The 14,376-nt window shown below is 47.4% G+C and overlaps 3 protein-coding genes across 6 annotated transcripts in view; 2 read left to right on the top strand and 1 right to left on the bottom strand.

The window, feature by feature from the left end:
- Positions 1-8,046, bottom strand: part of EFTUD2 (elongation factor Tu GTP binding domain containing 2) — a 37,861-nt gene extending 29,815 nt beyond the window's left edge. The window contains exons 1-2 of the mRNA XM_045526811.1: positions 7,755-8,046; positions 5,179-5,287 (exon numbers count right to left, since the gene is read on the bottom strand). Of these exons, the coding sequence (XP_045382767.1) occupies positions 5,179-5,283 (105 nt within the window). The 5' untranslated portion in view covers positions 5,284-5,287; positions 7,755-8,046. The remainder of the gene's footprint in view (positions 1-5,178; positions 5,288-7,754) is intronic.
- CCDC103 (coiled-coil domain containing 103) lies at positions 7,885-11,258 on the top strand. Of its 4 annotated transcripts, none has more exons than XM_045526814.1 (4): positions 7,885-7,948; positions 9,296-9,441; positions 9,833-9,965; positions 10,647-11,258. In XM_045526814.1, exons 1-4 carry the CDS (start codon positions 7,919-7,921, stop codon positions 11,097-11,099), a joined length of 762 nt encoding a protein of 253 aa, XP_045382770.1. In that variant the 5' UTR covers positions 7,885-7,918; the 3' UTR covers positions 11,100-11,258. The 4 variants fall into 4 exon arrangements, with proteins under 4 accessions (XP_045382770.1, XP_045382771.1, XP_045382773.1 ...); XM_045526815.1 differs by lacking the exon at positions 7,885-7,948 and adding an exon at positions 8,107-8,206; XM_045526817.1 differs by lacking the exon at positions 7,885-7,948 and adding an exon at positions 8,107-8,220.
- A 786-nt stretch (positions 11,259-12,044) lies between these two features.
- Positions 12,045-13,961, top strand: FAM187A (family with sequence similarity 187 member A). Its single transcript, XM_045526813.1, has one exon. It carries the CDS (start codon positions 12,428-12,430, stop codon positions 13,670-13,672), a length of 1,245 nt encoding a protein of 414 aa, XP_045382769.1. The 5' UTR covers positions 12,045-12,427; the 3' UTR covers positions 13,673-13,961.
- The last annotated feature ends 415 nt before the right edge of the window (positions 13,962-14,376 follow it).

The raw sequence follows: 14,376 nt of genomic DNA, 5'->3' as shown, positions 1-14,376 counted from the left end.
GGTAACTAAAAGGGGGTGTGGTCAAGAGAGGGTTTAAGATGAAATAACAGCATGTCTGGGCGCTGATGGGGTTGATCCAGCAGACAGGGAAAGCTGATGATACAGGAGAGAGAGGGGAGAATTGCTGGGTAAAGGTCTTGAGTGGTGAGAAGATGTGGGATCTTGTTTCTAGTAAACAGAAACATTAACAAATCATCCATAAGAACAGAAGTGAAGGCATCCTATAAGGGTACAGATGCAGGCAGGTGGGTAGATGTAGTGGTGGGCGCTTGTTTTCCTTCACACAAATTCCCACAAAAACCTCTTCCTTAAAAAGAACACAAAACCCTCCAGTGGTGAGACTGGCTGCCTCCTACCATCTTTACACTCTACTTCTAGTAAAGTGGCCCAAGATTACATCAGCTCTTTTGGCAGTCATATATATCATACTCTTAGTGGTGGCTCCAAAATAGCTATCAAGCCAGTTTTCTCTGCCCCATACTGCTGAATACATTATGAATCCGATAATAATTACAGGATTTTATGTAATAATTTCTGACTGCTTGTAATTACCTCTACCTGTGCATCCTGACAGTAGCTCAAACTCAACATGTCTAAAATAAAACTAAACAAGCATCCTTTTATCATTGCCTTTTGTGTGTAAATAACCAGTGTTCCTCTGGACATTCCAGCTCCCAAAGGTCCCAGCATTTTGTTTTGACCATGTCAGCCTTTACTCTCAGCTCTCCACTCAAATCCCTATGCTGTGTGGCCCCACTGCCTCTGCTTCACACCCACAGCTGTCCTCCAGGGGCTGTGCTTTGGGGATTTGGAGGACAAAACATTCCTGCTTGACACACGACCTCTGGGCCCTTGCTCACTGCATCCCTTCTGTGTAGAATGGACAACCTTCTTTCCTGTCTTCATTATCAAAATCCTATGCATCTCTTTACTCTCATATACCACAATAAAATATTTAAAAATAAATCTATGCATCTCATGTGGACTAAGAAGATACAGAATCTTCATTCTGTTGGAAGGAAGATAGACTAGTGCAGTCATTCTGAAGAGCAATCTGAAAGCACTTAGTACAAATATACTAACTCAGTATAAACGCAGTTAAGTACACACACACACTCCCCAAATCAGCAGCTCTGCACTTAGGAACACAATCCAAAGTAATTTTCACATGGTCCATCGAGGAACACATCTGAGAAATTTCATCACAGTATTATTTGTGGCAAGGGAAGGCTGGGGGCCAGTAACCTGGGTGTCCAAGACTAAGAGAGGGATGCCACTAGGGAGAACTGAGCAGCAGTCAGATGCCACAGGCGAGGCATACACACAGCAACAGGGATGGACCCTAAGATGCACCACTCATCACGAAGCTGAGAAGGAAAAGGAACAAAATGATGCAGACAATATACCATTTTTTTTTTTTTTTTTTTTGAGACAGAGTGTCACTTTGTTGCCCGGGCTAGAGTGAGTGCCGTGGCGTCAGCCTCGCTCACAGCAACCTCAAACTCCTGGGCTTAAGCGATCCTACTGCCTCAGCCTCCCGAGTAGCTGGGACTACAGGCATGTGCCACCATGCCCGGCTAATTTTTTCTATATATATTTTTAGTTGTCCAGATAGTTTATTTCTATTTTTAGTAGAGAAGGGGTCTCGCTCAGGCTGGTCTCGAACTCCTGACCTCGAGCGATCCACCCGCCTCGGCCTCCCAGAGTGCTAGGATTACAGGCGTGAGCCACCGCGCCCGGCCGACAATATACCATTGACTTAAATTTAAAATACATTCCCACAATGCAACTATACATATTTTATAACTCATACAAACAAAAAGAAACATACAAAAATAAGAAAGATTACTAAGGTGGCAGGTATGGGAATGAGATAAATGGGAAATAAATTAATTAAATAATAACAGAGCCTTGCACGGCAATGATACTAAGTAGCATGAACTAGGCCGGGCACAGTGGCTCACGTCTGTAATCCTAGCACTCTGGGAGGCCGAGGCAGGCGAATCATTTGAGCTCAGGAGTTCAAGACTAGCCTGAGCAAGAGCGAGACCCCATCTCTACTAAAAAATAGAAAGAAATTAGCTGGACATCTAAAAATATAGAAAAAATTAGCCGGGCATGGTAGCACATGCCTGTAGTCCCAGCTACTCAGGAGGCTGAGGCAGAAGGATCACTTAAGCCCAGGAGTTTGAGGTTGCTGTGAGCCAGGCTGACGGCACTCTAACCTAGGCAACAGAGTGAGACTCTGTCTCAAAAAAAAAAAAAAAGTAGCATGAACTAAAGAGTATGATTAACTCAACCGCCTGTAATGAGGTAAAAATGTTCACACACCACCTCACCATTCTTTTTTTTTTTGGCATTATTTCACTAACAACTTTATTGAGATAGAATTCACATTCCATACAACTCACCCATTTTAAGTGCACAATGTAATGGTTTTTAGTATATTCAGAACTGTGCAACCATCACCACAATTTTTAGATCACTTTCATCACCCCAAAAAGAAACTGTGTACCCTTCAGCTACTACTTCCCAACCAATCATTCCACTTTCTGTCTCTACAGATGCCCATCAATTCTTTGGGTCCACTTCAAATGTCACTTCCTCAGATACTTTCTTGGTCATCCCAGCCAGGAATGATTCCTCCTTACATACTATTACTATAGCATTAAGCTAGTATCGCTTAAATGGCACTTGTCCTTCCCTGCTTCATATTATAAATGCCTGTACCTCATCTCCTTTGATAAGCAGTAGGTTCCCGGAAGGCAGGGGCTGTGCCTCAGCTCTCTCTGTATCATGATTCCCTGCACATAGTAAGTGCTCTATAAATACTTTTTTTTTTTGAGACAGGGTCTCACTCTGTTGCCCAGGCTAGAGTGTAGTGGTGTAATCATAGCTCACTGCAGCCTCAAACTTCTGGGCTCAAGTGATCGTGCTGCCTCAGCCTCCCAAGTAGGTGGGACTACAGGTGTCCACCACCACACCTGGCTAATATTTCTTGTTTTTTCGTAGAGATGAGGTCTTGCTATGTTGCCCAGGCTGGTCTGGAACTCCAGGCCTCAATCGATCCTCTCGCCTTGGCCTCTCATAGTGCTGGGATTACAGGTATAAGCCACCACACCTGGCCTATAAATATTTAATGAAAGAATGAATTACTGAGTTTGTAGTCCAGAATTCAGATTTGTTGGGATCACTTTGAATTTAGATTCTGCTATCCAATATATAAGCTTTATGTCATGTGCAAATTTTATAAACCTCTGTTCTCTGTCTTTACCCAGGTCATTGACAAAAAGATAGAAAAGAGCCTTTTCAGGACCAAGCACAGATACCTAGGGCATGTCATGTCACATCACAAGAGCTCTGGTGGTGACCCATTAATCAACACTCTTTGGGCCCCACTGTTCAATGAGCTGTGACCTACCCTAATTGTATTATAACTCAGGCCATGTTATTTTCACAAGGACATCATGAGTTACAGAGGTTAACTTGGGAAGGGGAGTGAACTAGAATGAGGATGAAAGAAGACTTTTCTATCAATATGGTTTGAATGAGAATGTACTTGTGAATTACTTACATAATAAAAAATACCTCTTTAAAACAATATTGTTTTAAAAAGTGGTTTATAAGACATCAATAAAAAACTTCCAATATCTTGCCCAAATCTAGATACATCATTCATGTCCACAGCATACCCCTGAACTGTATCTCCCATCCAGGTACTAACCAGGCCTGACCCTGCTTAGCTTCCAAGATCAGACAAGATCAGTCACGTTCAGGGTGGTATGGCCATAGACCTTGAGCTGTATCTCAACCCAATAATCCTACCAAGAGAAAATTATTTTTATAAAACTCACACTAGCTTCCTAAAGTGTGCAACAGTCACTTGTTTTAAAAATTCCTTCCATAATTTTACCATGGATGCATATTATTAACACTTACTAATTTGTGATTTCTGAAATATAGTGCCTTATCTCCATCTTTGAAAATTGGGACTAGTTGCCTGATTTCCTATGTAGCACTATGGCCACGCCCCACATTTTCTTAAAGGTGACTACAGTGGCTCTCAGCTTAGCTTTGCAAGGGCCTCACCCCAGCCAGGGGGCATAATTCATCTGGGCCTGGAGGCTTAAACACATTTAAAGCTGCAAGATGCTCTTTCACCCTACTTACATGGCTTCGATTTTATTTTTCCAGTGTTTATTCTATTTTTTCTAGTTTGAAGAACATTTTCCCCGATGGAAAAGATAGATGGCAGCCAGGACTTTTGTTCTGCTTTCCAGCTGTCCCATTAATATCACACCTCCATTGCTAAGTATCACTAATGTGCAGACTAATCATTGCTAAGCAGTCGGACTATATGCTTCTTGTTCATCTTATTCTGAACAATGCTAAAACATAAAAGCCATCTTTCGTACCTTTTGCAAATCTCCGATCATTCTGGACTTCACCTTCCATAGCCCTCCTGAAGGGGAGTCACCGGATCTGTACCTTCCCTTTCCATTGTTTTTATGCATCTTTAAAAACTTGAACTTGTGGCCGGGTGTGATGGCTCACGTCTATAATTCTAGCACTCTGGGAGGCCAAGGCAGAAGGACTGGTTGAGCTCAGAAGTTCGAGACCAGCCTAAGCAAGGGTGAGATCCAGTCTCTACTAAAAATAGAAAAAATCAGCCAGGCACACTGGTGCACGCCTGTCGTCCCAGCCACTTGAGAGGCTGAGGCAGGAGGATAGCTTAAGCCCAGGAGTTAGAGGTTGCAGTGAGCTAAGATGCCGCTGCATCGTACCCGGGCTACAAGAGTGAGACTCTGTCTCCAAAAACAAACAACTTGAACTTGTGAGGAAGCTCCGAGTGCAGCTGCACCTGGAATAGTTGAATATCTTTTCTAAGTTGGAATTATTCATGATTGTCAAAAGACACTTCAGGCAAATGGAAGCAGAGCTACTACCATATAAACTAGAGATCAGACTACAAAGCCACCTCATCAATGAAACTGTATATTCCCTTTTGGAACCTTAGTAGCTAAGCTTTCTTGGGAGCAGTACAAGACCCCACTAGGTCATTTTATAAAAAAGGCAATGTTAGAGAGGTACACGGGGTATTATGAGAACACAGAGGACTCAGTCCTTCATTGCTTTTTTAAAAAAAGAGTGATGAAAAGAATAATATATTTGTTTTACCTCATCAAGATCTTTGGTCTCTCTGCCCAATTCATCATCATCTTCATCAGAATCGAGCTCTGGTCCAATGTAATTCCCAAACTCATCATACAAGTCAGTATCCATGATGCTAAAATTCAAGGTGAAGAGAAGAGTTAGATTCTGGCAAGGTAATCAAGGCCTCCAAGACATGGCCCCACCTTTCTAGTCTGCTGGTTGAGCACAACTCTTCACTCACCTCCTCTCCAGTTACATCAGCCTACTGAATGCTCCCCCAAAAGCCCAGTACTTTCCCCTCTCTGTCCTGCTCACTGTCTCTACTTGCATACCATTCCCTCCACTTGTTTTTTAACACTAAAACTTAATTTTAACATAATTCCATACCAAAAAATGTCAGGAATAGTACAAATAACCTTCTTTTTCTTAAATCATTTGAGAGTAAGCTGCTGACACAATGCCTTATCACTCTGTAATAATTTAGTGCAGGAGTTGGCAAACTCTGGCCTGTGGCCAAATCTAACAGCTATCATGACTATCAAGCCATTTTTGTAACAGTTATTAGCATGTGTGACTCCATCTACTACGTAATGGTTTTTAGTATATTCAGAATTGTGCAACCATCACCACAATTTTTAGATCACTTTCATCACCCCAAAAAGAAACTGTGTACCCTTCAGCTACTACTTCCCAACCAATCATTCCACTTTCTGTCTCTACAGATGCCCATCAATTCTTTGGGTCCACTTCAAATGTCACTTCCTCAGATACTTTCTTGGTCATCCCAGCCAGGAATGATTCCATCTACTATTTTCTAAGTTCTGGTCACTTCATTGCAGCCAGGAGCTGAACAGGTAGGAATGACTAGCACTGGGAAACTAGGTTGCATGGGGAAAAAAATGTAATATACCTGATTGAAGATGCCCATAACATATAAGTGTTATTTGAAAAACCTCAATGGAGGCTCTGCAAGCAATACACAGCATATAATTCCTCCACCAAAGCAGTGGAGCATAGCTGTAAAACAGCTTGAAAGAGGATTCTTCCATGCCACAGTCGCTGCTCCCGGCTGATGCTTCAGAGCCATCACCGACACTAGATAATGGGTGATGTCAAAAAAGGGGAACACAGACCTACGTGCAGGAGAAGGCCAGAGCCAGCTCATCCCACAAAGAGTCCATAACCCCAAGAGGACCGACCGCAGTGGGAAAAGCAGCTGTGGCAATGGGTACCCCACATAAGAAAATACTCTGTGTAAAGGATTTAACACAGCCCCAACTTCAATAAATGTTAGCTAGCATTACTTCTGGCCATTCTCAAATACAAAAATCCTGTATTCCTTGTGCCCACCTACCAATGCCCAAGACAGCACCATGCATAAGGAGGAACTGGATAAATGTTAACTGGATGGAAAGTTTAATTTTGAGATGCTGATATTTCTTGTGTTAGGCTAATACCTACCTCTACCTCCCTCAATGCCACCTGCTGGGTGCTGAATGTAGATAAAATAGAGGATGAGAGAGTTCCAAGGACTTGCAACTAAATGTAAATTATTAAGGAAAGTTTCATAGGTACAGATTCTTTTTACTTCCAAAGAGCTATCATATCTGTGCTCACTTCATTCCCCCAAGATTCCCATCAAGCGACTGCAGAAATTTTTGTAGAAGGCTGTCCATGGAAGAAGCCAAGCTCATTTCTGCCTCGGGGCCACTGCACTTGCCATTCTTTGTCCAAACTGCTCTTCCCTTTGGTATCTGTATCTTGCTCCTTTATTTCACTCAAGTCTGTACTAAAATGTCACCTTCTCTATCACTCTAAAAAGTCCCCCAGGCTGGGCACGGTGGTTCACACCTGTAATCCCAGAACTTTGGGAGGCCAAGGCGGGAGGAAAACTTGAGGCCAGGAGTTTGAGAACAGCCTGAGCAAATAGAGAGACCCCGTTTCTATTTAAAAGTTATACACACACACACACACCATACACTCTCCAACTCCCGCTTGCACTGTTTTGTTATTCTTAACATTTATCACTAGCTGACATATACCTAGTCATTTGTTTAACTGTTCATTTCCCCAACTACATTTTAAGCAAGGACTTTGTTTTGTTCACTTAGAACCCTGCCTGGCATAAAACAGGCCCTCAATAAATACTTGTTGAATGAATGAATGGATGACTCCAAAAAGGCACAGAGAAGATAGCTGACTTGCCCACTCTTGGTACCAAACCTCACTGCAACTTCCCGCTACAATGCAAGCTCTCAAGGGAATACCGAATAAAGACGGAAGTAGGCTGGCAGATAAGGGGTGAAGCCGGCACAGACGGAAGAGGGAGTGAGAGAGGGGACTGGACAGTTAGAGAGGGGACTGGGCAGTCCCTGCCTCGGGACGAGATTTTACGGATGGAGGATATCGAGGGAACCCCAGAATCGGGATGAGTGTGTCCGGGGGGCGGGGGGACTCTTTCGTTCCCTTTCCTGCTCCAGGCCTCAATTTACCCATCTGTAAAGCGAAAGGGGCAGATAGCACATAACGCCTCTTCTAGGCGTTAATTTCCTATCCCACCCGGAGCAACCATCCCACGCCGTTGACCCGCACCCACTCACCCGCCGCTCGCTCAGCCAAGAGCGCCAAGGCCGTCGCGGGAGACCGCGCTTCTGTCCCACGCCACGGCAACACCTGCGCCTAGCGCCAGGAAGGACCCCGCAGACGCCAAAGTCGCGTTTCTGCCCCGGAGGACAGCCCTCTGCCTGAGGACCGGCTCCAAGGAATGCCGGCCGCGAAGACAGGAACCGACAAGGTGGAGTTGTGGGTCCCCAAACCAAGGCGTGGGCTACTGCAAAGAGAGTTACGCCTGAGGACGCATGAATCTGATCAGGCGCCTCGGACCGCCCTGAATGGGGGCCTTCGGCCAGATCACGTGGGCGGGCTGTTGGAGCCGTTGCTGGGCAACCACAGCTGCTGTGCATGGTCTGCGCTGAGCTGCCTTCCTGTTCTGGCATATCAGGGGATCCCCAAAGAAAGCAAGGGGACCAACGCCGGGACTGCTGGGGTGGAGGTCTGGGTAGCTGAGTAAGGGGGACAGTAGGGTTAGTTCTGGTTATTCAGTGACTGGGGAGGGCTGAGAAGTGGTCAGGAGCCACAACACCCTAGTTGCTGGTCAGCACAGCTCCCTTCTTGGTGTTCAGCTTCCCCACATTGGGGTGGGGGTGGTAATGGGGTTGGTTGTGTATCTCCTGCTTCCCTACCCTAGAGCTGTTCATGATGACTCTGCCACAAAATCTAGCTCAACTACCCACCAGGAGTCTGAGGTTCAGAGGGGTCTCACAAATAAATACCAGAGCCAAGGACTTCAAGCCTCCCAGAGTGCTAGGATTACAGGTCTGAGCCACTGTGCCTGGCCCCCACAGCTCTTAACAAGAATATTTATAACCCAAAATCAATAAATGGACATTTAAAATATTAATGGATAATTTCTCTGTAGAAATAGTCAATCAGCCTCAGATACGCAGAGACTGCAGACGTAGAGTGGTAAAACTAAAGGCGTTGCCCAGATATTTGGGCACCTGTGCTCCAGCCCTGGGCTGGGCAGAGTGAATTAATGGGTGAAGATCATTAAACTCCTTTCTTTGCCACTTCTACTGAATTTCCTGCACAGGCATTGTATCTGGTTGGTTTAATGGAATGTTTCCTTCCCCATTAAAGACATTTAATGAAGGATGAAATTTTTTCCCTGGGCTTAGAGTTCTGCTTTTTTTTTTTTTTTTTCCAATCAGCTTTTTCAGGTTGAAGAGTTCTGCTTTTGTGTGAAGAGGAAAGGGACTGAATTCTGGGATCCAAATGCCTCCTCTGCTGGAGCATCAAAATTAAAAGTATTTTTAGAAGCAGAGAGCAAAATTAAGACGGCTCCAAACTGGAAGTCAGGACTCTATTTTCAGTGACAAGTCTTGTTTAAGTCCTCACTGCGCAACTCTGCTTATCTCTGTAAAGTAGAAAACTAGATTTTTGTAACACCTCCCCCGCAAAATAAGTGTCGCGCTATTCAGAGTGCTTTAGGGTTATTTTGTGTTCTGGCAAAGAATCCAGAGCCACCTACTTTCCCTTGATCTTGACCCTCCACTGATGTGCATTCCCTTTGCCTTCCCAGGCCATGGAAAGGAATGACATCATCGACTTCAAGGCTCTGGAGAAAGAGCTGCAGGCTGCACTCACTGCTGATGAGAAGTACAAACGGGAGAATGCTGCCAAGTTACGGGCAATAGAACAGAGGGTGGCTTCCTATGAGGAGTTCAGGTTGGCCTACTGCCATTTTTCTTAGGCCCTCCTGTTTGGTAGATTATAGTGGTTAACAGTGAATCCTCTGGAATCAAACCATTCTGGGCTTCAGTCCTGGCCTCACCCTCTGCTATTTGTGTGATCTTGTGCAATTTCTTTAACCTCTCTGAGCCTCAACTCCTCATCTGTAAAAGAGAATAACTTGTTATAATTAAATGAGTTATTGCTTATAAGATTCTGAACAGTGTCTGGCACATGTGAAGTGCTTGAAAGTGGTCAGCTGTCACTGCTGTTGTTATTGTCATGTTGGCTTGCAACAGGTTCAGCCTATATCATGCAAATACCAGCTGCCTGACACCCACAGATACAGCATTAAGTCCATCCTCTAATCTCTGTCCTTTGTTCACAGGGGTATTGTCCTTGCATCACATCTGAAGCCACTGGAGCAGAAAGACAAGATGGGAGGAAAGAGAACTGTGCCCTGGAACTGTTGCACTACTCAGGGAAGGACTTTCCAGGATGTGGCCACTGAAATCTCCCAGGTAGGTGAGGCCCAGCTTGTTTAGCCCAGCAAGATTCTCTGCCCTAAAGCTCCAGTCCTGTCTTCTTACAACACATACCTCTTCCTTATTTGTCACGTTAAGCCAACAGAGACAGGTTTCTGCCTCCAATCCCAGAAAGAAAAGCAAGCAGCAGATGGTGAGGCTGGGTTGAACCGGGCAGAGTGAATCAGAAAGGCAGGCTAGGCAGGTCCCCTTCAATCAGTCCTTTGACTTTCATCAGATTTGTGTTGCTCTGCTTCTGGGTTATATAATACATGGTATAATGATCCTCTGGCAGTGTTGAGAGAGAGACCCAGCCTGTCAGATCCTTGACATTCACTTTTGGCTCCTTTCTCTCTTCCTGAGATTCCCAGTCAATCCCTCCACCCAACTCAGAGTAAACTTTAACTTACTCTTGAAGATCAGAGCTGTGTCCCCGTTCATCACTAGGAAAATCCCAGTATAAATGAGAATCTCAAATCATGGCCTGGACTCCTTGCCCTCCCCCTGCTCCCATCCCATTTCCCTCATCTGAAAATGAGGCCCCCAAGGCCCACAGCCTTTCCAGTGCTCAGAGAGCAGTATCAGAGCTAAGATGAAAACCTACAGGCTCCCCTCACTCTTACTGTCACAGGACAGACATAAGAGCTCAGGACTCTCTTTCCCTCATTTGTGATCCAGGAGACAGTACACTGCCAGCCTGAGACCTCAGCAGAGTTCTACCGAGATTGGCGGCGACACTTGCGGAGTGGGCCCGAGCGCTACCAGGCCCTGCTGCAGCTTGGGGGTCCCAAGCTGGGCCACCTCTTCCAGACAGATGTGGGGTTTGGACTTCTGGGGGAGCTGCTGGTGGCACTGGCTGATCACGTGAGGCCGGTCCACCGGGTGACAGTGCTGGGGATCCTGCGCAGCCTGGCCAGCACTGGGCGCTTCAGCCTGAACCTGAGCCTGCTGAGCCAAGCAGAGAGAGAGAGCTGCAGAGCCTTGTTTCAGAAGCTGCAGGCCATGGGAGCCCCCAGACCCATGAAGGAGGGGCTCAGCCAGGAGGAGCAGCGTCTAGAGGAGCAGTCTGGTGGCTCCCAGGAGGAGGAGAGGCTCTTGCAGGAGTTGCTAGGGTTGTACCAGCTCAATTGATAGGACCAGCTGCCCTCAGATGCCCCGGTGGGCACTGGAGGCATTTGTTTGGTTGTGGCTGTGGGGTTTCTGCAGGACTGTAAGGAGAAACCTACACTTAATTCCCTTCTCAACTTCGAATTTTCAGAGCAAAAGCAGGAATTGAGTTTTCTCCACTTCTCCAGTCCCTCAATGTCTCAGTGTTTTGAACTATGTGGATCCACAGGACAATCAAGGGCCTAGAAAGTTGAAAGCAGTTTTGCTTCTCACTCTTAGAGTCTACCAAGCCTCTAGCCCACTGACTCTGAGAAATGGGGTGAGCTTAACCAAATGCTGGCTATACTAGTTACAACCTCCACTTGGAAAAAGCAAAATCATTCATCTTCCATGGTAAATAAACACTGGTCTATATAGCTCTTTTTTCTTTTTCTTTTTTTTCCTTTTTTTTTTCGAGACAGGGTCTTGCCCTGTTGCACAGGCCTGAGTGCAGTGGCATGATCGTAGCTCACTCTAGCCTTGAAGTCCTAGGCTCAAGTGATCTTCCTGCCTCAGCCTCCCAAGTAGCTGGGACTACAGGTGTGCCCCAACATGCCAGGCTGATTTTTTTATTATTTTGTAGAGATGGGGTTTCACTATGTTGCCAGGCTGGTCTCGAACTCCTGGCCTCAGGCCATCCTTCGCGCTCAGCCTCCTAGAGTGCTAGGATTACAGGTGAGCCACTGTGCCTGGCCCCCACAGCTCTTAACAAGAATATTTATAACCCAAAATCAATAAATGGACATTTAATAAACAAATGATCAAATGCTTCCCCATTTGAGGTATAGACTCTTCCCCTAGACACTGAGTTCTTGTTCGGGTTGAGCCTAGGAAAGCCCTGCGCCATCAGCTTAGGTCTGGCCAGCCTCCTATATGGCCAGATGAGCAGGAAAGTGGGTTTCCTTCATCTCCCAAATTGATGATAGGGAAGACTTTTTCACCAGGCCAGCAGGGCAGGGCCTGGAGCAGTGAGGCAGAGAGTTCCCTGCCTAAACACCCGGGCCCTTCTCATTCCGGTTTCCCTTGGCCCATTCTTGGGTAAGTGCCAGTGTTCTAGAAAGGGAAGTGAGGGTCAGGTTCTAGAATGATTTTCCCTTGAGATCAGGTCTGGAACATTAGAAGGGCATCTTGTACATCCACTGGGAACAAATTGCCTTGCATTTGGTTGCTTCTGCTGCAGATCGTTGCTTCTCTTCCTGGCTGCTTAATCCTTTCCTCACATAGAGGCTTCCTCTCAGCAGATTTCTAGAAGCCCCATAGGCCTTTAGTGCCTTGGTTTCGCCTTACCCCTCTGTCCCGTCCCTCCTGCAGGCATGAGCCTGGTCCACACCACTGTGCTCCTGTGGGTGTGGGGGAATCTCCAGGCCTTTGAAATCGTAGAGAAGGAGAACATTTTTCAGAAAACCCCCTGCCCCGCTTTCCTGATGTTTGACAATGCAGCCTACCTGGCTGACATGAGCTTCGAGCTTCCCTGCCACTGCAAGCCCGAGGAGGTGACAGCTGTGGTCTGGTTCTACCAAAAGCACCTAGGCAGCAGCCACACCAAAGTGCTGACAGACTTCGATGGGCGGGTGCTGACGGAGGCGGCTCAGGTGCGCGTGGGCAGTGACATGCTCGTCCGCTTCAGCATCCGCATGTTCAGCCTGTTGGTTTTCCGCGCCCAGCCCGAGGACTCAGGCCTGTACTTTTGTGGCACCCGCAAGGGGGACTACTTTTATGCCTACGATGTAGACATCCAGAGCAGTGAAGGAATGGTGGCTACCTTCAAGGACCAAGGCCAGGAGCCCTTTGCAGACGAGTACCATGGGAACCTCCACGTCTTCACCACCTTCTGGGAGTGGACGCCCTGTGACCGCTGCGGGGTGCGTGGGGAGCAGTGGCGCATTGGCCTCTGCTACCTGCAGAGCCCAGACCTCTCCCCACGCTACCAGAGGACAGTGCCAGACGTGGTGTCCTGTGGCTCTCGGGCTGTGCCGAGGAAGCTGCGGACCAGAGCCAGGCACCACATGCCCGAGCTGCTGGTCCAGAGCTGTGTAGTGCCCTGTGAGAAGAAGATGACAATCCAGGAGGGTGTGCTGGCCATCTTCAACTACGTGTCCAAAGTGGGCAGCCGGCCCTGGGTGCCCCAGGTGCCCATTCAGTTCCACCAGCAGAGACTGGGCCACGGACTCATCATCTCCTGTCCCGGGGCCCGGCCAGAGCACGCTGTGGCCTGGGACAAGGACGGCCAGTACCTCTACCGCACACAGTACCTCAAGGGTGTCAACAGGTCCATGAGGGTGTTCATCGACCACGGCAACCAGCTCCACATCCGCTTCACCCAGCTGGAGGACCGGGGCATCTACTATTGCTGGCGGCAGGGGGTGCGGGTCGCTGGGTTTCGGCTGGGTGTGACATCTCGAGGGCACTACCCAGCGTCATTCTCTGACCCAGAGACTCACTCCGCTGTGGTGCTCACCCTGATAGGCTACCTGCTCATCACAGCAGTCTTTGTCACCATTCACCTCTGTCGTTGCTGCTGTTACTTATTTCACTGGTGTCCCAACTTCTCCCGCTAGGTGCTCTCTTACCCAGCTCTGAAGACCGGTTGTGCTTCGATGTGTTTGTTAATGATACCAGATGTCTTTGGGTGGACACCCTGGGCTGGAACTGAGACGGTATGGACAAGTCTGGTAGTTTCAGCCTGCTCCCCATTTTCGTGGGCCAGCCTGGGGCCTGATCTGGGAGTGGGGGATCCTGTGGCAAGTGGGAGATTGGGGAGCGAGGTTGGGAGGGAATAGAGTGCACGTGTCCTGACTTCACTCCCAGGTCAGAGAACGAAGGAGTGAGCTGAGTGTGATCAAATGGCCTATCTAGTGCCGAACAGCATTTGGGGTGCTTTAGCTTTTGCCTTGGAGCATTGCTGAGTGGGTGAAACTGAGGGTAGCGGGGAGAGGGGAGGAGAGAGTGGTGGGAGCTAGTGTGTGTCCTCTTTAGCCTCCTCCCCAGCCTTGCTCTGCCACTGGCAGGTAGAAATAGCAGGTGTGGGAATAAAGGTAAAAATGAGAACAGGGGAAACAGGTGAGGAAAGTGGAGTTCAAATTCAGGGCTTTCCTGAGACAGTGTACCCAAGCTAGGGACTGGGGGTGACAAGAGAGGTGGGAGCAAAGGCCTGGGGCTGCCAGGCACAAGCTCAACTGTGGAAGAGCAGTGTTGGGTGGGATTCAACATGTGGCTGCTGCTATGAGGGTTGAGCTGTGAGGGCGGTTGGTAGTAAGGAGCA

Source organism: Lemur catta, chromosome 15 (assembly GCF_020740605.2).
Source record: "Lemur catta isolate mLemCat1 chromosome 15, mLemCat1.pri, whole genome shotgun sequence".
NCBI lineage: Eukaryota > Metazoa > Chordata > Mammalia > Primates > Lemuridae > Lemur > Lemur catta.
The sequence above is the reverse complement of the archived record's forward strand: the minus strand, read 5'-3'. Positions and strand labels throughout refer to the sequence as shown.